At 39.9% G+C, this 27708-nt stretch overlaps 2 gene segments (V, D, J or C); both read right to left on the bottom strand.

Annotated features, from left to right (window-relative positions):
• Positions 1-10104: 10104 nt before the first annotated feature.
• LOC119089087 lies at positions 10105-10682 on the bottom strand. The segment is given in 2 exon segments: positions 10105-10553; positions 10637-10682. Coding segments are annotated over 2 exon segments (495 nt in total).
• A 12524-nt stretch (positions 10683-23206) lies between these two features.
• Positions 23207-23744, bottom strand: LOC119089086. The segment is given in 2 exon segments: positions 23207-23541; positions 23643-23744. Coding segments are annotated over 2 exon segments (381 nt in total).
• Between the last annotated feature and the right edge of the window lie 3964 nt (positions 23745-27708).

Genomic DNA, 27708 nt, shown 5'->3' with positions numbered 1-27708 from the left:
ATGCAACGAGCCCAGGACCTGGTACCACTGCCTAGATGCCTCCCAAACAGATCAAGCCAATCGACTATCTCACCTATTCAGAGGGCCTGATCCAGTTGGAGGCCCTCAGCCTTTGGTTCATAGTTCATGTGTTTCCATTCATTTGGTTATTTGTCCCTGTGCTTTATCCAACCTTGGTTTCAACGATTCTCGCTCATATAAACCCTCCTCTTTCTCACTAATTAGACTCCCAGAGCACCACCTGGGCCCTAGCCATGGATGGCTGCATCCAGATTCCTCAGTCCTTGGATGGGGTTTATGGAACAACTATTAGGGTGTTTGGCCATCCCATCACCAGAGTAGGTCAGTCCCGGCTGTCTCTCAACCATTGCCAGCAGTCTTTTGTGGGGGTATCTTTGTGGATTTCTCTGGGCCTCTTTAGCTCTTTGTTTCTTCCTTTTCTCATGTGGTCTTCATTTACCATGGTCTCCTATTCCTTGTTCTACCTCTCTTTTCTTGATCCAGCTATGATCTCCCGCTCTTTTTCCCTTGACCCTTGCCCTTCATTGCCCCCACTCATGTCCAGGTTGTTCATGTAGGTCTCATCCATTTCCCCGTGTCTTTATTGGGGTCCCACTTTCCAGGTAGCAGAACAGTAAATCTAATCTCCTTTGATTAGCATTTTTCCTAAATCTTGACAACAACTTGTAACCAACCCCCCTAAACAATGAAAATTATCCCAGACCCAAAACCCATTAAAAAGACCAAAAAACCACCTGCCACACACCACCTCTTTAGGAATGTGGGCGTCATATTCTTAAAATTGCTTCCTGCTGGGTATGGGCAAAGTTAACTTTATCCTGAAACAAAAATTTTAGGTTAGTTGTCAAATTCTAGAAAAGGTAACTATATCCTTCATTATCCAATCTGTGTATAATGCCAAAGTTCAGGGTTTATCTCAAGTCCTTATTCAAGTAGTTTTTGAGACTGGATCATCTCAGGTAGTCATCTCAAAATTGCTCTGAGCACCTTGTAGTTCAAAGTTGATCTGTATATGATGTTTGTCAGCTTACTGATATTATTATTGTCCATGTGGAATTGATTATTGTCCATGTGGAATTGTTGTTGTTGTGGGGCCCCATCTTCTTTTTGGAGACTCCAGTTGATGTTAGGCCTGGCCATGATTTCCTGCAAAAAAACTGATAAGAGACTCGAACACAAAGATATATATATATATATATATATATATATATATATATATATATATATATATGCAGCTAATTGAAGCCTTTTTTCTAGAATTAGTTAGTACTCTATATGACCATTCATATGTTAACAACGTTTAAAATGTATATAATATATATATATATATATATATAAATCTTGTAAATTTGATATAAAATTCATACTTTAAGAAAAGTTTAAAGAATCAGAATAGAATCAAAGATTTGAAAATAGTAATAGAATAGTCCTTTAATTAATTTGGCTTTTGTCCTGTCCCATAGCAGAAGATGGCTCTTTAATTCTGGCATGATACAGGGAGTTTGCATTTTCCTTTTAACAACATGCTTGAGTTTAAAGAAGGAGAGAGCCATTCTCCAACTCCAAAGTCAGCTTTAAATTTTAATTGAACTGGGACTATTAGAAGATCAATAGTGTTAAATCTTTAGAGAAAAGCAGAAAAAAACATTTAGGAAGATATAACATTTTTTAGATAATATATACCCATATTCCGTTTCACTCTGTTTCCTGGGATAGATGATTTGTCCCTTTTCTTCAGTTGTCTCATTTGTCCAGTGTTCTTCAGATTCCTTAACCTTCATTCTCCTAAAAGACAAAAACAAAAACCTTTCCCCAAGACTAATTTTGGGGATGTTCCTTTTTGGCAAGTTATTATCTGATTAAATGAAAAGGCATGTGTTACTGGTACAAGTTAGTTTAAATTGGATGTTCATGCTGGTTGATGAACTATTAACTCCTCTAATTAAGAGGTCTCTCTTGTTCAAATCGAATCTTTATCAATTTTGATGGTACCCACAGCTTATCTTCTCCTATAGAAACAAAAGCAAAACCTCATCCCCAACGTAATACAGACCCTGGTTTCCATTCTCAGGTCAGCACATCCTTAAAGTATATAGGCTGATTTAATTCTGTAGTTTTTTCTATTATCCAGTGTCTCTCTGCAGCTGTTGTTCCTTTCTCATTGACACTGAGAAAATTCAAAGTTAATAGAACATTATGCAGTCTATTTCTGGGGATTTTGTTACCCCTTTCTGTTTATTTAGCATATCCTTTAGAGTTCTGTTTGATCTTTCTATAACTGCTTGACCTGTAGGATTATGTGGTATACCTGTAATATGCTTTATATTGTAATAAGCAAAAAACTGTTTCATTTTAACAGAGACATATGATGGAGCATTGTCAGTTTTGATTTGTGCAGGTATAACCATGATGGCCATAACTTCTAGCAAATGAGTGATTACAGAATCAGCTTTTTCAGAACTCAAAGCAGTTGCCCATTGAAATCCTGAATAAGAATCGATGGTGTGGTATACATATTTCAATTTTCCAAATTCTGCAAAGTGAAACATGTCCATCTGCCAGATTTCATTCCTCTGAGTACCCTTTGGGTTACATCCTGCTGGTAATGGTGTTTGAGTGTAGAAGGAACAAGTAGGACATTTCTTTACTATTTCTTTGGCTTGTTGCCAGGTTATGGAAAAATCCTTCTTTAAACCTTTACTATTGACATGATGTTTTTTATAAAATTCTGAGGCCTCCAGCACATTTCCTATCAATAATTTATCAATCTCATCATTGCCTTGTACAAGAGGGCCTGGCAGACCAGTATGGGATCGAATGTGAGTTATATATAAAGGATGACTCTTTTTCCTGATTGTGTCTTGTAACTGAATAAATAGTAAAGTTAATTCTGAAGCATCAGGGATAAATTCTGCAGTCTCAATATGTAACACCATTCTTTCAGCATACTGAGAGTCAGTTACTCTGTTGAGAGTTTCTGAAAAAACCATTAATACCAACAGAATAGCATACAATCCTGATTTTTGAACTGAATTATAAGGACTTTGAACCACTTTACTTAAATTTTCTGATTTGTAACCTGCCTTTCCTTGTTTGTTGGCATCTGTACAAAATGTACAAACTCCAGATATGGGTTTTTCCCCATACAATTCGAGGCAGGATCCAATCTGCTCTCTTTATAAGATCAATTCTATTGCGTTTGGGATATTTGCTGCTAATTTCTCCCAAAAAATTAAGAGCTTGGCAAACTCTTTGCCAAGGCTCACTTTCTGTCCATAATTTTTCAATGTCCTCCTTAGTTAAAGGTATGATAATTTCTGCTGGGTCTATTCCTGCTAATTGACGAAGTCTCAATTTTCCTTTCCAAATCAAGTCAGAGATTTTTGTTCCACATAAGTTTTTAATTTTTTATTTGCTTTATTTGGTGAAAATATCCATTCCAATATATCTTCTCTCTGCATTAATATTCCAGGAGGAGAATGCCTAGAAGGTAAAATAACCAAATTGCAATCCAGCTTTGGATCAATACGATCCCCGTGCCCTTCATGTACTTTCTTTTCTACCAAGGCCAATTCTTTCTCAGCTTCAGGTGATAATTCTCTTAGACTATTTATTGTCACCCTCTAAGGTTTTGAACAAATTATTCAGTTCATCATTTTTTACCTGAACAAAAGTTCATAGATGAGAAATATCTCCAAATAATCTTTGAAAGTCATTAAGGGTCTGTAGTCTATCTCTCCTAATTTGCACCTTTTGGGGTCTAATTTTTTGTAGCTCTATTTTATATCCTAAATAATTAATAGAATCTCCTCTTTGTATCTTTTCAGGAGCAATTTGTAATCCCCAGCAAGGCAAAATTTTCTTTACTTCTTCAAACATTCTTTCTAAAGTATCTGCATTTGAGTCAGCTAGTAAAATATCGTCCATATAATGATAAATTATAGATTTAGGAAATTTTTTACGTATCACTTCCAATGGCTGTTGTACAAAGTATTGGCACAGAGTTGGGCTATTCAACATTCCCTGAGGGAGGACCCTCCATTGAAATCTTTTAACCGGTTGAGAATTATTATAAGTAGGCACTGTAAAAGCAAATCTTTCTCTGTCTTTTTCTTGTAAGGGTATTGAAAAGAAACAGTCTTTTAAATCAATAACTATGAGAGGCCATCCTTTTGGTAACAGAGTAGGCAAAGGCATCCCAGATTGTAGAGAGCCCATCGGCTGAATTACTTTGTTAATTGCTCTAAGGTCTGTTACCATTCTCCATTTACCAGATTTCTTTTTAATAACAAATACAGGAGAATTCCAAGGGCTGGTTGATTCTTCAATATGCTGAGCATTTAACTGTTCCTCTACCAGCTCTTCTAAAGCCTGGAGTTTCTCTGTTGTTAAAGGCCATTGCTGGACCCATACAGGCTTGTCTGTTAACCATTCTAAAGGTAGAGCTGTTGGTGTCTTTGGAAGATCATCAGTTGCTGTGCCCTGTTCTTGTATATTATGGATGGCTGGTGAGCACTCATTAGAACAATATCTTCTAATATTTCTCTAAGAAACATGTGCTAGTTTATGATTTGTTTCTGAGATTGGAGGGATGTTAATCTGAGTATTCCATTGTTGCAACATGTCTCGACCCCACAGGTTCATAGCTATGTTAGCCACATATGGTTTTAAATTTCCTCTTCATCCTTCTGGACCTATACATTCCAGCCATCTTGCACTCTGTTTCACCACACCTTCTGCATACTCCAGAAGGAAGGGGCATTCTGTTGCCATTGTTTCTTGAAGAAACATTATTTCTAGGAATGACCTGTTTACAGTCCCTATTCAAATGTCCTTGCTTTCCACGTCCAAAACATCTAACATTCCTCAAACCTTTTGAAATTGCTTCTCCTACCCACATATCATCATGCTTATGAGCCTCAACATTAACCATGTCTCTAATCCAATCTTCCAAAGGTGCAGATCTTGCCATTAATGGCCTGATTATTCTTTCGCATGCTGCATTCGCATTCTCAAAGACCAAATATTCAATTATTATCTTACTAGCTTCTGAATCCGAGACCATTCTCTTTACTGCTGAAGCCAGTCTTTGTAAAAAATCTGTGAAAGATTTATTTGGGCCTTGCATAACATTTGTAAATGACTCAGTTTTTTTGCTGGTTCCTCAACTCTGTCCCATGCATTCAAGGCTGCCATTTGACATAGAATTAGGGTTTGGACATCATATAAACATTGTGTTTGTACTGAAACATTTTGTCCTTCTTCAATAAGCTGCTCCTGAAAAACTTGTATTCCTTTATCCCTCCATTGTTTTTCTATGTTTTTAGCTTCATCCTTGAACCAAGTTAAAAATTGAAGCCTCTGGCTGGGTTCTAGAACAGCTTGTGCCAGCTCCCACCAGTCCTGTGGTACAATCCTATTATATGTTGACCAAGAGTTTAACATTTGCTTTACATATGGGGAATGCATGCCATAAGATTCTATTTCCTCCTTAAACCTTTTTAAATCCAATATTTCAATTGGAGCCCAAATATTTTGTGTAATCATTTGATCAGGCAACTGCTGTTCAGTTATAGGATAAATTAAGGGTGAATGTGTGAAAACAGGCTTTCTTTCTGTAACCTTATGGTCCAAACTGGAAACAACTTCACTGTTAATTTCTTCTGTCTGAATTCTTACAGGTTTAACAAGTTTTTCTAAAGCTGTCATCCTGGCACTTAAATTAACTATCTTTTTAAATAGTAAAATGAGAATAAGCATAGTGATAAACTGCATAATTCCAACAATACTAATCTTCTTATATAGTTGTTCCATTGTCAGACTGCCTAAAATTTCAAACAAAACCCATTCTTCCAATGTACACATAAAACCCATTTTTTTAATGTGGAAAATTTTCTCTTTTAAATAGTTTCCTTTATAATATCTGATATGTTATGACTTACCAAATCTGTGTAGAACAGTAGAAATCCAAGGAAATTTCAAAACAGCCACCTAGTGTCTGCAGTGTGAATCCAGGGTGAGAGAGAGAGAGAGAGAGAGAGAGAGAGAGAGAGAGAGAGGTGGTATTGTGTTCCCCAAAATATTGTGTACTCTAATAAATTTATCTGGGGTCAGAGAACAGACAGCCACTAAATACAAAGGCCAGACAATGGTGGCACTCACACCTTTAATCCTAGCATTCCAGAGATAGAAATCCCTCTGGATCTCTGTGAGTTCAAGGCCACATTGGAAATAGCCAAGCATGGTGACACACACCTTTAATCCCAGAAAGCCAGCCTTTAATCCAAGGGAGTGGTGGTAGAATGCAGAAAGATATATAAGGTGTGAGGACCAGAAACTAGAAGCATTTGGCTGGTTAAGCATGTGGCTGGTTAGGCATTCAGGCTTTTGAGCAGTAATTCAGCTGAGACCCATTCTGGATGAGGACTCAGAGGCCTCCAGTCTGAGGAGACAAGACCAGCTGAGGATCCAGCGAGGTGAGATAGCTGTGCTTGTTCTGTCTCTCTGATCTACCAGCATGGACCCCAATAACTTGCCTCGGGTTTGATTTTATTAATAAGAACTTTTAAGATTCCTGCTACAATAGAGAGAGAGAGAGCAAGAAAATGTAGCTGGCTAAAGCTTAAATCCAGCCACGTGTTCCTTCTTGAGCCGAGTCAAGGCTTGGCTCTGGCTTCCTTAAGCTCCGACCACATGTATTGGCTTTACAGGCAGGGGCCCTGTTTGGCAGGGCAGGCCTGAGTTGTTTGTAGCACCAGCTTTAAGCAAGCAGCTCACGGTTAGTCTGGCCTGAGGCCAAGTCGACCTGTTCCCGGGCTAGGGAGCCGACCGCCTGGGCTAGGGTGCCTACCGCCCTTGTGGGAAACCGGACCTGCCGCCAAGCCAAGCAGTTTTTAATGGATTCTTGTCATGTTAGGTGCCAGATGTAGATGTAACCAACCATCTTATTAAATAAGAAACACAGAACCAATGTAAAAGAGAAAGCCAAGAGGTCAGAGCTCAGAGCTAAAATCTTACCCTTCCTCCTGTGGTGCTCCTAGCTCTCCGAAAAGAGACCTACTTCCTGTGTGTATGTCTTTACATAGTCTTTCTGTTCTGCCTTCTCATTGATTGTAAACCCAAACACATGACTGCCTCATCACTGCCTGTATGTACAGCCCTCCGGGTCTTAAAGGCATGTGTCTCCAATGCTGGCTATATCCTTGAATACACAGTGATCTACCTAGTTCTTCTACCAAGTGCTGGGATTAAAGGCATGTGCCACCACTGCCACACTCTTGCTATGGCTCTAATAGCTCTGACCCCAGGGCAACTTTTTTTTATTAACATACAATTAAAATCACACTTCAGTACAAATAAAATACCACCATAAAACCCCTTTCCTGCCATTGTCATTATGCTTCTCTGTCTTGTAATAATGGTAAAAAAAATCCTTGTTCTTGTCAAATAGTGGTATCATGGACTTTCTCACCTGAAGAATAATGATCCAATTCACTTCTATTCGTGGTAAATCACTCAATTGAGTATTTTTGGAGAGTGTAAAATGGCTTACACAGTAATTTACAGAAGGGGATATTGATATAAATGAGTAAATATTGATGTATCTCAGGACCTTTGTGACACTTAGGAAGCTGAAACCATTTTGATCTTAGTGCTGAAACTGGTCTGTGTTTCCAAGAATGTATCCTAAGTGACAACTCTCCTTCTCTCCTTAGAGAAAATGAAATTAGATCAACTGTAGGAAGAGTCTGAATCTTAGACATCTTGCTCTGGAAATGACACCAGAACTGCAGCAGAGATATAGGCCACGAATGCTGTCTTGGTGCTGTCATGTAGGACAATGAGCAATAAGCTGATGGAAACTGAAACACCGTCTTGGCTGTAAATAACAAAGACATTTCCTACTGTGTCTATGCTTAAGTATGTCTAGAGGGCAGAACTTTCCTATGATGAATGCACATGTTCTGAGAAAGAAATTGACCACTGAAATATTTAGAAAGTTCCATAGATCCCTACCTAGTTATTATCAGTGCAGGAAGACAGAAATTGTAAGAGATGGAATCAGTAGTTCAGTAGGCAACTGTCCAGAAATTGTTGGGAACTCTCCAACCAGGTTATTCATGTACATGTCAGTAACATAAATAAATGTTTTTGCTATCCACAATGTCCTCATGTATTGAATAACAACCAATACAAAATGTTGGAGGGGGGATTCTAGCATGTGTCATTTAAATGTTCTTTAGTGAAAAATTTGTTTTTAAGCTATACATTCTGAAAATTCTTTTTATATTTCTGAACTGCTCCTAAATCCTACTCACCTCTCTACTAACCAAGTTCAACATTCTCATTCTCATTCTCATTCTCATTCTCATTCTCATTCTCATTCCCTCTCTCTCTCTCTCTCTCTCTCTCTCTCTCTCTCTCTCTCTCTCTCTCTCTCACACACACACACACACACACACACACACTCACTCACTCACTCACAAAAACACAAAATCCGAAAGCAAAATATATAAACATAAGTCTAACATGCCAAAAAATGCCTAAATAAACTTATGTGAGACAAAAAAGTCTACAAAAATGGCATTTCTTCAGTTTTGTATTGGTCTTAGGTAGAAGACCTACTGTGAAGTGTGTTTAATACAGCCAGTGACTTTCCACTGAAGTGCTCTAATTTTTCCTTTGCATGTGGGTACCACTTGCAGACAGTTCCTTGGTTAGGGTTGAGACTCCAAGTCCATTTCCCCCTCGCAGCATTAGAATCCCATGTGACTTCCACCTGTGCAAGCCCCGTGTTTACTTCCACAGTCTAGTGAGTTTGTACGTGCATCGGTCCTGTTGTGTCTGGAAGAGACTGGTTCCTTGTACTCATTCAACACCTCTGCCTCTTACAATCTTTCTATCCCTTCTTTGCATCAGTCCCTGAGTCCTAAGGAGAAAGTTTGCCTAAGACAACCTATTTATGACTGAGTGAGCCATATCTCTCATAATCTATAGATAGTCCATTTGAGATTCTCTGTGTTACTTACCATATTCTGCAAGAAGAAGTTTCTCTAATGACAGTTGTGTGAGGCACAGATTAATGTGCATGTATGGGCATATCATTAGTAATTATCTTATTGTTATATTCCTTTAGCACACGGGTCTTCAACCTTCCTATTGCTGTAACACTTTAGTACAGTTCCTCATGTTGTGGTGACCTCCAACCATATAATTATTTTGCTTGCTTCTTCATGAGTATAAGTTTTCCACTATGAGTCATAATGTAGTTATCTGACATCCAGGATATCTGATATGTGACCCCTGTGAACGAGTCCTTAGACCTCTATGAAAGCGTTGTTCTATCACAAAAGGGGTTGTGCCCCACAGGTTGAAAACCACTGCTTTAGCAGAACATTGAGTTTTGCCATAAGTCCATGATCCTGTCCTGTCTCAGGTTCTAGAACATTCTAGTAGTTTCAGGCATGGGTTACTCATAGGGTGGGCTTTATATCCAATCAAAGAAGGGTTGATTACCCTCACAGCGTCTGTGCCCCTACTGCACCAGCATATCTCACAGGCAGATTAACATTGGAGGTGACAGTTTGTTGTTAGGATGATAATTAACTTTCTCCTCTGAGAGAATGACAAATACCCTCTACTACCATGAACCATTTAGTCAGTAGGAGTGGGGCCTCATGTTAGGCACCAACTCGAATTCTTCATGTCCAGTGAGATATGGAAGTGTTTTCTTCAGCAATAGGGTATTACCATCAGTTTGTGGAGAGTAACCAATAGCCTAAGCAAAAGCCTGGGGTATTTGGGGGTTTGCATGAGGTCACTTTGGCTAATGATTCAGTTTATAAAGACTTATCCAGAAATACCAGTCTTCCCCATATCCAGTAGTTTACTGAAGGAGAATGTTACAATAATTTGGAATCTGCTGTTCTGGGGGGATTTAAGGCCAAAACTGAATGGAGCCACAGCTCAAAACCACCAGGGTTAGGGACCAGGCACCCTTATTTAAAAAAAAAGAATATCCTCATTTCTGAACACTTTTTAAAGGGGCCTTGTTTGTATAACAGGAAGCTAGATATCAGAAACTCAAAGTGAAGAGGAAACCCCAGAGGCTAGCAGGAAAACTTTACCTGCTCCCAACCCCCTGAATTGTAGAAGGAAGGCATTGAGCTGAGAACGATCCTGAAATATTGTACAGCTGACAACTGAGGCTGTGTCTCTGTGCTGGCGAGCACAGTAGTATGTGGCAGTGTCTGCAGTGTCCGCACTGGTGATCTTGAGGAATACCTGGTTTTGGGAGGTGTCCTTGGAGACTGTGAGCCGGCTCTTCAGGGATGGGTTGTAGAACTTAGTATCATCCCACCAAATGTTTGCAATCCACTCCAGACCCTTCCCTGAGGGCTGACGGATCCAGTTCACACCTATACCAGAAGTGCTCAGTGAAAACCCAGAGAAAGAGCAGGTCAGACTGAGAGTCTGGGAGGGCTGCAACAGCCCAGGGCCAGACTCCCTCAGGGTAACCTGGGACAGGACATCTGTGGGGGAAAGAAAGCAGAGGGTAAGGTTGGAACAGGGTGAGCATATGGAAGTTTATCCCTTAGGGAGCCTTGGCACTCACAGGCAGGGATAATCAGCAGCAGGAAGGAGGAAGCAAGCCTGGCCATGGCTGCATACCAGTGAGTACACAGGCCCAGCTTCGGCTTTTCAACCCAGGGTTGGGTGGAGCCAGGAGAGATTTGCATTTCCTCTCCAGGTACTGTCTCTGATGTTAGACATAAGTTTTAGGTCTCAGGAGTCAGTCTGTAATGAGGCACACAGGATTCCTCAGGGGAGTTCATCTCTGCTCCCCATAAAATGTAGCCCACATGGTAAGACTCAGGTCCTCAGTACACAACACGTCTGATGAGGATTGTGTGAATGCAGCAAGGAAGAGCATGTGCCATTGGCAGGCTGGCAGTTATGCCGAGTGTAAGGGCATGGAAGAGAGTGATAGTTCATTGGCTTTACTACCCTGTCAATTCCCTCCCTCACATATTTGAGAATTCAATTCACTCAACATTAGTAGCTTCATCTTTATACTGCCCTCTATTTCTGACTACTTTTAAAAACAGCAGCAGAAAACCTAAAGTGTAAGAAGAGACATGGTTAGTTACTCAGTCCTGTCAGATGCTGAGCATCCTGGAGGAGGGGACAGAAGGATGGATGATGCAGGAAGTCACAACACACAGGCCATAGGCATTTTCTTTCTGGTTCAGCGATGATAAAGCACATGTATTCTTTTTTCTTGTCACTACTGATGCTTTAAAACTTAGGAAGAAAATGACTTGCCTAACTTTAGACATGTTTCACGGTGACATTGTGATATGAACATGATTGAAAACATGGAAAGAAGCTTGAGCTAGCTGCCAATTTCTATAAAAACAGCTACATCAAAAATGATCAACCCATTTTTATAACTAAAACATCTTCTTATTTAAATGTTTAAAAGATAAAGCTATCAAAATGTGTCTGAACCATGAATATGCACTTACCACAAAGTTATAGTAGCACTGTAAAAAGAAAACAAACACACAATGCTGATTGCAGGTTGAGGCCCTGAACTCTTGTGGTAGGATGGACAATAATAGCTGCAGTAACATTTGGTTCCTTTTCCAGGCGGTTTCAAAGTTACAATGATTTTCCATATGTTATTAAATCATGTATCTTGAAAAAGGAATTAATCTGACATTCTCTCCATGGGATTCAAAATCATCACACATGTCCTCATCAAAGGCAGGCAGTAGAAAGTTTCCACAAGAAGGAAAAGACCCGGGAATGGATGATACAGGGGCAAAGTTGCCAAGATTGGATGAATGTGGCAGAGGGCTGGAGATGCAAGGACTGCTGGTTCCTTAATATGAGAAAGGCAGGCAGCCGCCTGTTGTGAGAGCGAATTTCATTTCTAACCAGGAACACTGGTTGCATTTCAGATGCTTTGTCCATGGAGAGCATAAAAGTGTAATGTTCTGTCTTAGGTCTGGGATATGAACTGCAATGGAGGTAGACATTTTTCTTGAATTTTTCAGAAGTACTTGAAGTCCTTCTGGACCAAGGCTGAAAATGTGAAGGAAAATGTGGACTACATGGTACAAAAATTAAACATCATAAAGCTAATTCAACATTTTTTATAAATGTAGATACTAAACATCCTGCCGAGTACTAAAAATTAGAAAAAAAAATACTGTAAATTTAGAGCAGAAGAACTCCTCTATTCACAACATTTCTCTGAACTGCTTTATAGGTTTCAAGATTACAAACCTCAGTTATACCCAAGTTGAGAGTTTATTTAGTGCATTTGCAATCAGTGATGTAGGCGTGACTGGTTCTCCATGTTCATCACTGTGATATGTGAAAAGCACAAGAGAATAAATGTTAGATAAAATGCAACCATCTATTCATTCATCAAAAAATGTCAAGCACCTCGATTGAAAGTGAGGATATTATTATGTGAGTCATGTGAGAAGAGCATGTTATGTTTTCATGATGTGAGTAATGAGATTCCATATATGCACAGAGTAGAGTAGCAACCAGACATTCCTTTAAATGACATGTAAAGTCTGCTACCAAAGGCAGGATCTAATCTCTTAGAGTGCAATGTCATATAGCCACTAATAATTGAGTCTGAAATGAAAGAAGAGAAAGTGAATCCCTTAGGAGAAATCACCATTAATTTCAGGATTCTCCATAGTAAGCTCAAATGCTACAAATCCTACATCCGATTTGGTTCTTAACCAGATAATGAAATGTTCTAGGAGTAAATCTGAACACTAGGAAGGATGCAGTACATAAACCTAGAACATCACACCAGACTGACAGACTCTCATCCTTTAAACACAGAAAGGACAGTGATGAAGCTGATCCCAGGTGAGTTCCAGAGTGCTGTGAACAGATGAAGGTAACCCCCACATTCAGGATATCATATGAAACATGGTCAGAATTCATGTGAGAGTGGCAGTGGAATAGTGTAGGTATGAGGATGTCTCAGCTTCTCTACCTTCAGGATCCTGAGTGTGAATGGCGGTAGTCTGGATTTACTTTATTTTCTTCTAATCTCTTTTCCTAAGTTACAAAAATTATAAGTTAGGACTTGGTATTACCAATTTGACTAAAAACCTTTCCTATTAGAAAAAAATATGCACAGAAAAATTAAAAAATGAAATCCAAAATGCAGTGAAAGACAGATGATGTGATTAATCCCTGCTTCTACCTCTCACTTTGCTCTGAGCTGAGTGCTTCACAGGGCAGTGTATGATGCCTTGAGACCAGGTCTCCTACAGCAGAGCAGCATGGGCTCAACACTGTGAATGAAACATCAAGGATCCCAAGTCACAATCATATATTCCAGCTGAGAAAACCCCTCCTGACAGGGGAAAGCAGTTACAGATAGAATTACAGATGATGATGATGATGATGGCCGTGATGGCAATGACTAGATGTTTGACACCTCCTGTTTGAAAATTTGTAGCCTTCTTCTATGTATATGCAATTGATGTTTGACCTTCCAGTAAGATTCCCACTTAATGACTAAAACAGATATGTGAAATATTACTTAATAAAGAATTTTTACTGCACTAAGTTTGGAGTCTTGTCACAGTAGCTACATCGCATGTATTATATGGTCTCTGCAGTTATTTGAGGTTAGAATGGAAAACCTTAGAGTCTCAGAGGACTCCCTCACTCTCCAGATGTTTCTTTCTTTCTTTTTTCTTTTTTTTAATTTGGCAAATTTTTTTTCACCTGCTACATTTTCTATCCTGGTGAAATTTGGATCTACAGCTCCCCCTGCTGGTCTTGAACATTCTCAAAGTGTGGTTGTTTCTGAGCACACAGGGAACCTGCTCACTGTGTCTGCTGCACAGTAATGCAAGGCTGTGTCTTCAGTGGTAGCAGGGTTCATCTTCAGGGAGAATTGCATCTTGAATGTATTGACACACTGATGGACTTTTCAGTTACTGTACACCTTCTACAGATTTTATCTTCTTTTCTCTCATGCAGGCTCTTTTTTCAGTCATGCAGGCCCTTCCTGAAGGTGAAGAGCCAGGAGGAGGATCTCATCTCCAGAGAACCAGATGTTTTGTTTTGTGACCTACTGAATTTAACCAGGGCCCTTGAAGTAAACATGGGTGTAAGACTATTTAATGGAGCCTCGTTGTTTCCTTTTGTTTCTGCATGAGACAGGGTCTCAAGAAGTCCCAAGAACTAGTGGTGCACTGAGACTAACTTTAACCTGCTAATCTTCCTTGTCTAGGTGCTGGGAGTTTGACCTTCTTTCCAATAAGCTAGATTATCAGAAGAAACAACACTTTATTTTATTTTACTTTGCAATTGTGTGTGTGTGTGTGTGTGTGTGTGTGTGTGTGTGTGTGTGTGTGTGTGAAATCAGTGCACCATGTGCATACTTGATGCTTGTGGAGGCCAGAAGAGGGTGCTGGGGGACAGGGAAGTAAAGTTACAAATAGTTTTGAGCTGATATGTGGGTGGTGGGAACTGAACCCAAGTACTCAGGGAGAGCAGCCAATTCTCCAGGTTCCTGTATTTCCATTTAAATTAAGTTTTTAAGGAAGTACATGCAACTTTCATATGCATGACCTTATACTTAGAATTACTTCTGATTTTTTCAAGAGAGAAAGGTATTGAATAATTTGACTTGATTTAAAAATGCTTCATTTCACATTGTTAACATTTTCACTTTAATTGAAAATAGATTTTTTTTCATATAATATATCCCCATTATGATTTCCCCTTCATCTATCCATTAGAAAGTTCCTTCCCACCCACCCCCTTCCATCTGGATCCATCCCCTTTCTGTTTCTCATTACAAAACAAACTGGATTCTAAGGGTTAATAATAAAATGAAATAAAATAAAATTAATTTAAACAAAAACACATTGGAATTGGACAAAACAAAGAGAAGTAAAATAACCCAATGAAAACACACACAAAACACGTATACACAAGAGACATAGTCACTACACACTTGGGAATCCCATGAAAACACATTTCCTCTGGTCTTGGCCAGCCCCAAGGTCCCACAGTCACTTCTAAAATAATCATTCAGAGGATTAATATTAATTACCAATTGCATGGCCTATGGCAGGCTTCTTGCTGCTAGCTAGCTCTTATGACTTGATGTATTTGTATTTATCTGTAAGTTGCCATGTGGCCATGGCTTACCAGTATTTTCACATCTTGCTTCTCCTGGTGGTGCTGGCATCTCTGCCCTCTGCCTTTCTTTTTCCTGTCTCCCCAGTTGGAATGTACTGCCTAACCTTATTCTGCCTCACCATTGGCCAAACAGCTTTATTTATTAACCAATCAGAGCAACACATATTCACAGCATACAGAGTCATCCCACAGCAAGAGAGAGAGTAATAGAACAAAAAACAAAAAACAAATTAAATTAAGATAAAATTGAAGAAAGACAAATCCCTGACATAATATTATGAGACAAAGAACCTTCAAATATGAGTTTGTTTTCTGTTGGCCATTGACTGCTGGGCATGGGATCTGCCCTTAATAGCAGTTTGATTCCCTATTGAGACTGCCTTAGAGAAAGTTAAGTGTTCATTTGCAAGTAGTTATGAATTGCAGAAAGCTCTGGGTTTTAGTGGGTAGTATGTCCACTTCTCTTTTCAGTTCTAGGGCCCCAGCAGGTTCAGACCCATGCAGCCCCATTGCATGCTGGATCAGGCACTTGGAGTTCATACATGTGTCTGTGTTGAGATGGCATTTTCTGTGGTGTTCTCCATCCTCTCTGGCTTTTATAATCTATCCACCTCCTCTTCTGCAGGGTTTCCTAAACGTTTAGGGGAAGGACTAAATAGAGAAATCCTTTTTAAGGATGAGTGTTCCAAAGTTTCTCACTCTCTGCATACTATCTGATTGTGAGTCTCTGTGTTTCTTTCTATTTGCTATAGAAGGAAACATCTATGATGAGACTTAGTGAGACACTAATATATGAGTGTAGCAGAATGTTATTGTGAGTCATTTTACTGCTGCATTCTTTTATAAAACTACAGTATTTGGTTTTTACCCTAAGTCCATTGGAAATCTATTCTCAGATTCCTGGTCACCCAAGCAGCATCAAATATGGGCCCCTTCTCATACAGTAGGCTGTAAGTCAAATCAGATATTGGTTGGTTACTTCCACAAACTTGTAATCCTACTTCTACACAATAAGAGTAAGTTTCTTCTGCATTTCAGTTTTACACACTCTGCAAAATCAGTCAGGACTGTGGACCTCATGGCCTTGATGCAACAAGAAAAGATGAGTATTTCCTATGAAGCATTTGTGTCCAGCAAACTTCACACAAAACACACAGAATTGCAGATTCACTGTTGTGAAGCCTGTTTTGTGTTTCATGGAGATCAAGAAAAACGTGAGGCATCCTTTAGACAGTGTCCTCATAGTTCCTGTTTCTGTAGTTTGATCCCATATACGCAATTCAGCAGTCTCCTCTAAAGGGAATTTGATAGAGTAATGAGCCTTCATTCTTAGCTTCATAGTATGATTGATTCATCTTCTTGGTTATGTAAGGGTCAAGATTCATAGCACTGGGCTTCAACTGTCTCCTGTTTATTACTGTATATCACCAGGGTCCCTAGTAATTCCAGGTCTTGGTTCTTTATTATACTTGACCTCCATGTAATGAGAAGGTTATTCTGTGCTAATAATTTCACAGTAGGATGATCATGAGATAACCCAGGTGATGATATCCTAGTGGAATGTTCATGAGATAACCCATTTCTGAGTCATCTTTTGCTCACATACAATTGTCAGTTTCTGACATAATATTTAATTCAACATGAGACATAGACCTCTCAGAGAGACTATCTATCTAGAATGTGTTCTGCTGACTTGACACCAAAATGCACAGGACCACAATCGCTGCAGTAAAAAAAAAACTTTCTTGTTCAGATGGTCCACCGAGTGAGATCCAAACAACAGATTTGGGCATGGTTCAGATTCCTGAGAACACTACTGTGCCAGCCTGGAATATGAATTCTCTGAGAAATATGATCTTTTCAATAATGGTTATGCAACAAATGCCCATATTTATAGACTATGGAATTATAATTTGATTTACAATTTTTTTAGGTTCTGCTCAGCCAGGTAATCACTGCTTTTTATAGTCTGACCCAGTTACTTTCATAGCCTCTTTTCCTGCCCCAACCCCACAAGGAACTACAGTCAATCAAAGCACAGTCCTCATTCCCAGCATGCACCCAACCTTGTCCTTATTCATTTTTACCCTGATTCCTAAACCAAACAAAGATGCAACAAAGAAAGAGAACTACAGACCGGTCTCCCTCATGAACATTGATGCAAAAATGCTCAAGAAAATACTGACTTACAAATTTAATGCACAATGATGTTAAGCAAAGTGTCCACCCTCTCCCTTTGGTTCTTTCCTAATGTACAATTAATTCCTTTAGATTCTAGTTACCTGTGGTGCTATAGAGCACTAGACTAGATACAGCACCTCATTTTACCTGTGTGGGTGTCAACTCTCCGTCTCTGTCCTTACCGCACTCCACAGCTCTATATCCGCCTCTTGTGTTTACTGTGTTTGCTCCCCAATAAGGATGATGAAATGGGGCTTTTCTCTTCCTGTGCATCAACATTGTCCTGAAGTTCCATGAATGGTAGCACAAATGTTATGGAGTTTATGGCTGTATGTATGTGTCTAGAGATCTCAATTTTATTTCAATATATTTACCTTTATTTCTGTAAACTAATTACTTAAACTTATTTTAGCAGATACCCAGAAGTATTCTTTCATCATGAACAGACAGAGATATGAGGCTTCACCCATAGCTGAAAGATCATCAGCAAATAATGGCTGTTGGGAAACAGAGGGCCGTTTCCCTCAGTGGTGTTGATAACACCAGGGATCGCTTGGTATAGCTAAGTGCTATGTTGACACCACTCCCTCCCACACTCAATCACGAAATTCTAATTAAATTCAATGGGTCACAAATCAAAAGAGGCACAGAGCTAGGGCTGGGACATGCTGAGGCAAAGAAGGTTTTCCACAGGAGAGGGACAGGATGAGACAGGAGAGTGAGAGTGAAGGTGATTAAAATTAATTAAATGGACTTATAAAGCTGTCAAATAAAAAAATTGAAAACTGAAAGAAAAAAGAAATGTATTGTCAGGAAAAAGAGTCCAGATCACCCTTGGGTTTGAGGTACACACCTAAACAGACTGAGCCAGGTCAGATGTGAAATTATTTTGGACTTTTAGTCAGTAGGCCTAGATTGCCTGTAGACCTCTATTTGAATTCCAAAGACTTAAACAGAGAACCCCACTGATGAGCTGATCAGAACCAATTCTCCAGGCTCCCTCAAGATTCCTCAGTGTCTAACCCTGGTGACAATGGCAGGGTTGTTTCTGCTCCTGTAAATGACAAACTGCCTTCGTGAAAATGTGCAAGTGTACTTATAAACAAAAACAGGCATGCCCTGGACTGATTTCTATTCGGATAGGCAACATTAATAGTTTTGTTTTGTTTTGTTGTTGTTGTTGGTGGTGGTGGTGGTGGTGGTGGGGTGTGTGTGTGTGTGTGTGTGTGTGTGTTTGTGTCTGTATGTGTGTGTGTCTGTATGTGTGTGTGTTTGTGTGTGTGTATGTGTGTGTGTGTGTGTGTGTGTGTGTGTTTAAAGGAAACTGTTATATTTGGGGAAAGCCCAAGATCCCAAAGGAAACAAACACTTAACCACCCTCTGCACCTGCTTCCTGGGCTGAGCCTGAGTTCCTGTGTGCTGTGCACCCCCTGCTGGAGATGAGCTCCAGTGCTCTTCCTGAGCACACCGAGGGAATTTAATGTGCCTGACACTGATGTTCCTCAATGTGTTCATCACAGTAATACGGGGCTGTTTCTCCACTAACACAGAAGTCAGCCTTGAGGACAGCTCTTCCTTAGATGTGTTTCTGGAGGTGGAGATGAAGCTGAAGAAGAATGAGTTGTTTTCTGTGACTTCATAATAACCTCTTTCTCCCAGTAGTACAGACTCTTTTCTGGGGCAAACCCAACACCTGTATGTATGAGAGTGTGATGGAGTAACCAGGGGCAGTGCAGGTAAGGACCAGATCTCTGCGGGCTTCACCAGGACAAGTGTGAACATTGGATGTAGAGACAAGGAGAATTGGCCCCTGTCAGTCACCAACAGTGACAAGGTCTCCAGATTTCCTAGCAATTCCTCTAGATCTAACCATGGCGACAATGGTATACTCATTTCTGATACTTTAAGTCACAATCTGCCTTGGTTAAAAATTCAATATATGTGCTCATAAACAAAAACATGCAGAGAATGAATTTATAATTTGGACATGGCAATATTTAGTTCTTTTTTTAAACAGACCCATGAATGACAGACACTGATACTGAGAACTTGTCACCAAACTCATGAATTGACCCAACAGTCTTATCTTCTAACCACACCACTGCCTTCCCCAGAGACTTTAAGCCTACATGAGCAGACTGCTGTGATCATCCATGTAATGAGTCTGCACTTTCCCCTGGAGATTAGGAGCATATTTACATGTTGGAAGCCCTGTAATTACAGGTAGGAATGGACAGAACCCAGTTCCTCCTGATGCTCCCATGATGTCGGCTGATTTCTGTCAGGCTTGCGTAGGATATTTCAAGCAGCATTTTTAATTCAACATAGGATTGCAAAGATTCTACCATATAATTAACCAAGGGAAATCATCCTCACTTGATGGAGTCTGCATGATTATGTACTAGATTACTAGCTGATATTTAGAAAATTGACCCACCAGAAATGTGACAGAGGACAAAACTCATACCCAGGGTGGGAAGGATTGCTGCCTTTTGAATAGATGGCTGCTTCTTACTGTAAATTTCCTCTGTGATGCCATGGCCTTCACCACTGAAACAGCTTGGGCACTTTCCAGTCATCTTAGCAGTGACTTCTTCATTTGTTGGGCACAATAATTCCTATGTACCGATAGAAGGATGACTTCTACATACACTGTGTAATTCTGGTGAGAAAAACAAGTCACAGACTCAAGTATTTGTTCCACAGTCTGATAAAACCTTAGAGGTCTGTTCTCTAAAATTATCTTTATGACAGGACAATTTGGCCAGACACGGTGTTTATACAAAAAGATCACAAATGGGACATTCGCAGATAGGCTAAAGGACAGAATTGCAGCATTTGTTGAATCAAAGCCCCTTTTGAGATAATAAGAACAGAGTGTCCTGAAAGTACCCTGCAGATAATAGGAAGCACAACTCAGCTCTCCCTGCTTCGACCTCAGAAGGCTATTAACACTTTCCCCTCAGTTTGTTGATGCAAGATTTTAGCTTAGGAGACTAACTGCTTATGTTTTAGCCCTGAGATCTGTGTGATTAACAGACAGACGCCATTAACCAATTGACCAGCTCCAGGAAGAGCTATTTTTCTCACATGGTCACAGTGGGAATGAACACCACAGATGGCCAGAGTGGCTGGAAGGAGCCAGGCTCCAGATTTGTACAAAATAGTTAAAGGTCCTCTCTTTGTCTAACTACTTAGGGTAAAAGATGTATTTTTTTAAATCTGAAAGGTTCTTTATTGACAGTTAATATTTGCAAATATGCTGATGTGAATGAAATGCTGCATGCTCCCTAACTCCCCCACCCCAACAGTTTACAGGCTGCCATGGTTACACTGATGCTGTTTCCTTAACACAGTTGCATTCCTAGCATGCAGGGGGAGAAATGGTGTTTGCTGAGCCTTGCCTTTTTTGTATTTTATTAATCACAGACTTTTAGCTTATGTATTTAGTCACACTTAAGAATGTATAGTAGTACCTGAATTCCCTTTTCCCTTCTCAGATTTCTCTATTGATTTAGTCTCTCCTCTTTGGGACTCCTTCTCCTTTAAGATATTGTTGGATCTTTTTACAAGCCACACCTGCCACCAGCCATGAAAATAGCTGATGAGTATTGCTTTGTATAATTCTTATCTGTTTTATCACCCTGAGAGAAAAAAAAACATGCCTTGTAACCTTTCTATTGCCAAAGACTTGCTGTTGTATGTGTATATAAACTGAAAGCTTCTGAAACTCCAACAGAACAATGGAGACGTGACTGGAACTGCACAGGTGTGAGTTTTTCCATCAGATTAGAACTATCCTAGTTCCCTCCACTTCACTGTGGCTTCTGACCTGAACACTGGAGGTGCTCTTAGAGAGCTGGACTCCAAGGCCACCGTTACTCACTGTGGGACATTCCTAGTAAGATGCCATCTGGACTAGTCACACACATCGGATTTGTTGTTGGATGGGTTGTCTGCTAGATTAACATTAGTAGTCACTGTTCAACAAAGGGGCATCTCACAGATTTTACTCTAAGGGGATTTCCCTTATGGCACATTCCATCCTGGTTATGGTTCAGTAATTTATCCAAAATCAATTGCTCTACAGGAGCAGGCTGAACCCCATGTAGATGGGCTGTGGGAGAGGATAATGCAGGTCTGTGCTCTGTGAAGGGCTTGTACTGTAGACAGGGTATCATGAATGGGAAGGCTGTGAATATCAGGTCAAGGATTAACTGTAAAATTCTAGATTTTACAACCTTTCAATTCCACCATTAATATGAGCCAGCTCTTCAGATAAATGCTGTGAAATGAAAATGGAAGAGAAAATCATCTGTCTTATCAGGAATTATATTTAGAAACTATCTCTTTCAAATTTTTCCATACATGTTTTCTCTTGTTGAAAATAAAATTTTTTCCGTACAATATATTCTGATTACAGTCTCCCCTTCCTCCTGGTTCCTCCCACCTCCCCTCACATCCTGAGACACACCCTTTTTGTCTCTCATCAGGAAATATACAGCCATGTAAGGATTAATAACATAAGAATGTAAGAAAAATAAAAAATGAACAAATTGCAACAGGACAAAACAACCAAATGAGCTAAAGAAAAAGCCCAAGAAGCACATAGCGATGCAGACACACATGCATTCACACACTTGGGAATCCCATGAAAACCCAAAAGTGGAGGCCATAGTATATACACAAAGAACCTGTATGTTGAATCAAATAAACAAACAAAACAGTGCCCTGATTCAACATTACAAGCCAAAGAACCACCAAAGTTGCCCATGAGTTGACTTTGTGTTGGCCATTTACTGTGTGACATGGGACTATACTTGAGAGTGGTCTTTTTTCCCATGAGACTCCCTCTGAGAAAACTAATTTTTCATTTGCAAGTGGCTATTAAAATTTCCACATGCTCAAAACATCTCTAAAATATTGAATCAGTTGTGGTAGAAGAATATGCTCACATTATCATGAACATAGAAACATTTATGTATTTGATGTCAATTTAAAACTGCTCATTCTTTGAGTCTTAGAGGCAGAATGACCAGGAAACTTCTGAATATAGTAACAATAAATTTTATAACCAAAGGAGCCAGGTCAGGAGCTGAGCATCCACATTCCAAGCACATAGGAAGGACATTGCCCAGAGCACACAGTGAGCTATCCCCGAGCTCCAGAAGATGGGCTGAACTCTGAGTTTAATGCACAGTGGTCAGAACTAGAATTATCTAATTGAACAGAGAATCAGAAGATACAATGATGTAATATAGTAATATAAAAAAAGAATTTGATTAAAAATTCAATTATCACTTCTTAGCCTTTTCTTTGCAGTCCTCAAGAGGGGTTTGGGCAACTCGGAGTGATTACCTCTGACTGATCCTGGCCCCAGTTCCTCTTGGGTCCCTCTGAATTACTAACACTGTTCCAATTGAGAGTCTGTTCTAACCTCAGTATGAGGGAAAAGACTATTCAAGGTTCCTGAGCTTCCCCAGAACTGATCCTGGTGACCACAGAGAACCACTTTTGTCCTCATAAATACTTTCTGCATTTTGTTCAGGTACTACTAGGTGACATATTTGGTTTAAGAATGTTGGTCAAATCAGGATTCATTATTTTTAGAGACATGATCAATTCCTAGAGTCTATAATTGTAAAGAGGATCCCCTAGGAAGGCATCAGATGGAGAGGGCACCCAGATAACACAGAAAAATATCATTTATGTCTGAACCTTCATCTAAACTGACATGGGCTCTGGCTGTGCTGAGAGCCCCCTGCTGGTCATGGGTACCTGGTAGGGAAGTTTTTGTCTGGGCTCACACTGAAGACTCCTCACTGTGCCTTGCACAGTAATAAGTGGCTGTGTCCTCAGTTTTAAGATTGTTCATTTGCAGGTAGACAATGCTTTGGGAATCAACTCTGGAAATGGTGAATCTGCCTTTCACTGAATCAGCATAGTAGGTTGCATAATTGTAACTTTTACTGCTTATGCTAGCAACCCATTCAAGACCCTTCCCTGGAGCCTGGCGCACCCAGAACATGGCATAGTCACTGAAGGTGAATCCAGAGGCTACACAGGAGAGTTTCAATGACCCCTCAGGCTGCACCAATCCTCCACCAGACTCAACCAGCTGCACCTCACAATGGACACCTGCAGAGAGAGAGGATCCTGATCAAGAAACTGTCACACATGTCTACTGTCTCTCACACTCTTGTACACTCACTCAGTATCCCTTTTTTTCCATAAAATACCTTTTAAAAGAACAACAAAGAAAACCCAGTGCAGCCCCAATCCCATGTTGAATGTTCTGTTTCCAGTGCTAATCACCAAATGGTAAAGCAAGGCTAGAATTCTCTGCCTGAACTGCAGGGTCAGGGCAGGGCTGGTTTTCATGAGCAGAGGAAGGCCATATTTGCATATCTTCCTGCATATCTTATGCTCTGATGTGTGAGCCTTTGGGGCAGCAGTTAATGGTGCAAATGTCTGAGAGAAAATGAAGTAGTGAGGATCATGATTTCATTAAATATTATTCATTATGTGTCTGTAATAAAATTCCATAACCATAGTTATTTTTGTGCTTTTTTACACGCACTCTTTACTATTTATCTTACCAAATATTAAACAATAATTTCATAAAGGTTTAAAAAATAAAAATTACAATTTGATGAGAGGAATTACTGTAAAGGCCAATGAATAGCAAAGTATACATTAAATTACAGTAACAAAACTAAGCTGGGGACAGCGTGGTAGGAAAGTTTGACATGCACAAGAACCCAAGTTTTACCCTCATTATAGAATACATACATATATATTGATATATAAAATCTCGGCAGAGGAATCTCAAATGGTGGGGAAGCACCTTAAAAAATGTTCAACATTCTTAGCCATTAAAATGACTCTGAGATTCCATCTAACACCTAACTGTCAGCATGGTTAAGATCAAAAATACAAGGAACAGCTCATGCTGTTGAGGATGTGGAGCAAGAGGAACACTCTTCCACTGCTGGTGAGAGTGAAAAACAAGTACAGCCACTTCAGAAATCAATATAGCAGTTTCTCAGAAAATTGGAAAACAATCTACCTCAAGACCCAGCTCTACACTCCTGGGCATATATACAAAGGATACTCCACCCTACCACAAGAACACTTTCACAACTATGGTCATAGCTGATTTATTCATATCAGCCAGAAACTAGAAACAAACTAGATGTCCCTCAACCAAAGAATTGTTAAAGGAATTGTGGTACATATACACAATGGAGTATTGCTCGGCTATTAAAAACAATGACATCATGAAATTTCCAGGTAAAAGGATGGAACTTGAAAAATCATTCTGAGTGAGGTAACCCAGACCTAGAAAGACAATCATGGTATGTACTCACTCATGAATGAATATGATCTGTAAAGGATAACCACGCTACAATCCACAGACTCATAGCTGCTAAGGGGAGCTAAAGGGGGATCATATGGATCTCCATGGGAAGGGGAAATAAAATAGTCATCATGGTGGAGGTGGGGCTTAAGTGGGACATGAACGGGATGTATCAAGTGTGGGAAGGATGGAGGGAGAGAGTACTTGGAGAAACAACTGGAATTGATGGGGCATCTCGGGGATAAGCTAGAAACCTAGCACAATGGAAATTCCCAGAAGTCTGTGAAGCTGACCCCTAGCTGAAACTCCTAACAATGAGGGATGGAGAGCTTGAACTGACAATCTCCTGTAACCAGGTAAGATTTTAAGTGAAAGGAATGAGTCATCAACACATCCACAAAACCTTCCACCTATAATTTGTCCTGTCTATAAGACGTGCTAGGGTATGGGTGGCAGAGCAATTGTGGGAGGATAGAAAAATGATTGGTCCAGCCTGAGACCCCATGTCAGAAGAGGGAGCCCAACCTTGACACTGCTTAGAGGGCCAGGACACAGAGGGTGGATAGCCTGAAGCCTAGAATAGAACCAAACGGGACTGGCAAAAAAAAAAAAAAAAAAAAAAAAAAAAAAAAAAAAAAAAAAAAAAAAAAAAAAAACAATGAAATGATTTCTAATGGTATTATGCTATACTCATAGACTGATTCCTAGCCCAGATGTCATCAGAGAGAATTCTTCCAGCAGTTGATGGAAACAGATGAAGAGACACGCAGTCAATCATTAGGCAAATTTGGCGATACTTCAGAAGAGGGGGAGGGAGAATTGTAGGTGCCCGAGGGATCAAGGCCACCATTAAAAAAACCACAGAATCAACTAACCTGGCATCAGAGATGCTCAGAGAGACTTAACAGACAACCAGAGAGCCAGCATCGGACTTACCTAGACCCTATGCATAATTTACAGTTGTGTATGTAGCTTGGTCTTCTTGTGGAAATCCTAAACTTAGGAGCAAGGGCTGTCTCTGACTCTTTTGCTGGCTTTTGGGATCATATTCCTCATACTAACTTGCCTCATCAACTTGATATGCCATGTTTTGTTGATATCTATGGGAGAGGCCTGTTCTCCTCTAAATAGAAATGGAGGAGTTAATGGGAAACAAAGGGAGATGGGGGTAGGGATTGGGGGAGAGGAACAAGGGGAGACAGCAGTCGGTTTGTTTATATATATATATATATATATATATATATATATATATATATATATATGCCATATTGAAATGAGTCATGAAAGGTAAATAAACATATATCTGTAAATGATATAGAATCCATATGGCATAACAAATAAAAGTAGAGATTCTGGGAGTGAGCAACGTAGACTATGGAATAAGGGAAACATAAATTATAATGCTATTTCTATAACAAAAAGTCTGGAAATAATGAACAGTTCATAGTTTCCTAGTTTTGTATTTGATACTTTCTTTTGTTGATGGAACAATTTTGTGTTCAAATTTTGGTGTGCTTTTATGGATCTGCTGTTATAGTACTGTTATCAAGAATAACAAATTTAAGAAAATTGTAGGAAAAATTAGTGAGATGTAGATAAACTTGTCATTTCGTTATTAGTATATTCTCAGTGGTTGTTCTGATTGTGCTCTACAGTTATGTGAGATATGTGCTTTCAGAAAGCTGTGTCAAAAGCACATGGATAAGATTTGTATTTTCTATTGACATGTGAGTCTTTGGACAGAAGCACCTGCATGTATGGACAGTGCTGCCCACAGAGGGTATGAATTATTAATGGAACACCACTGTGCTGGGCACATGATAACTCCCTATGAGGTCATGGTCAGAGAGGCCCAACAGGTGCTGAGAATAGTGTGAGGCATCTAACTTCATAGATAGTTCTTATTCATGAGAAAGAATTTTAAAACTGAATGGATTGTAAGAGACAGAAGGGGTGGATGACTCTAAGGAAGCAGTGTCTTCTAGACACAACAGGATTGATGGATGCATGTATAAACTCACAGAGACTGAGCATGCAGAGGACCTGAACCAAGTCAAGCCGGATGGGGTACCAGTGTTAACAGAGGGACATGGACACAGGCTCTCACCCCAAATGATAAAGCTTCTACAATTGACACTTTGCTTGCAAAGAGAAACTATTGTTCACCAATGGAGTCTCCTTGGGCATATTGTGTCCACTTAAGAGTAGACACACGTCCAGCAAAAATTATTATGTAGATAGTCAACAAAAATTATCTCTATGGTACTTTTTTCCCCTGAGACCAATCTGTTTTCCTTTTTCTTTTTTTACTTTTTTATTAGTATTAAGAGATTTTTCTATTCAGTTTCCATATCAACCACAGATTCCCCTCACCTCCCTCCTCCTGCCCCCCAGCCTTCCCCTTAAACCCACATCCCCCATTCCCACGCCCTCCAAGGCAAGGTTTCCCTTGGGGAATCAGCAGAGCCTGGTACATTCAGTTGAGGCAGGTCCAAGGCCCTCCTCCCTGCACCAAGGCTGCAAAAAGTGTCCCACCGTAGACACTGGGCTCCAAAAAGCTGGCTCATGCATCAGGGATGGGTCGGATCCCACTGTCTGTCTGGAGACCCCCTAAACAGTTCAAGCTAAACAATGGTCTTGCCTATCCAAAGGGCCTAGTCCAGTACCATGAGGGCTCCTCAGCTATTGGATCACAGTCTTGCATTTCCACTAGTTTGTCTGGCTATCTCTGTACATTTTCCCACCATGATCTCTCTCCTCTTTCTCATAGATTGGACTCCTGGAGCTCGGCCTGGCTCCCAGCTGTGAATCTCTGCATCTGCTTTCATCAGTCCTAGGATGAGGGCTCTATGATGATAATTAGGGTATTCAGTCATCTGATCACCAGAGTAGGCCAATTTAAGCACCCTCTCGAATATTGTCAGTAGTCTAAGGTGGGGGTCAGC

The sequence above is a fragment of the Peromyscus leucopus genome, chromosome 14 (genome assembly GCF_004664715.2).
Source record: "Peromyscus leucopus breed LL Stock chromosome 14, UCI_PerLeu_2.1, whole genome shotgun sequence".
Classification (NCBI taxonomy): Eukaryota; Metazoa; Chordata; class Mammalia; order Rodentia; family Cricetidae; genus Peromyscus; species Peromyscus leucopus.
Note: the sequence above shows the minus strand (reverse complement) of the source record. Positions and strands in the feature narration are given on the sequence as shown.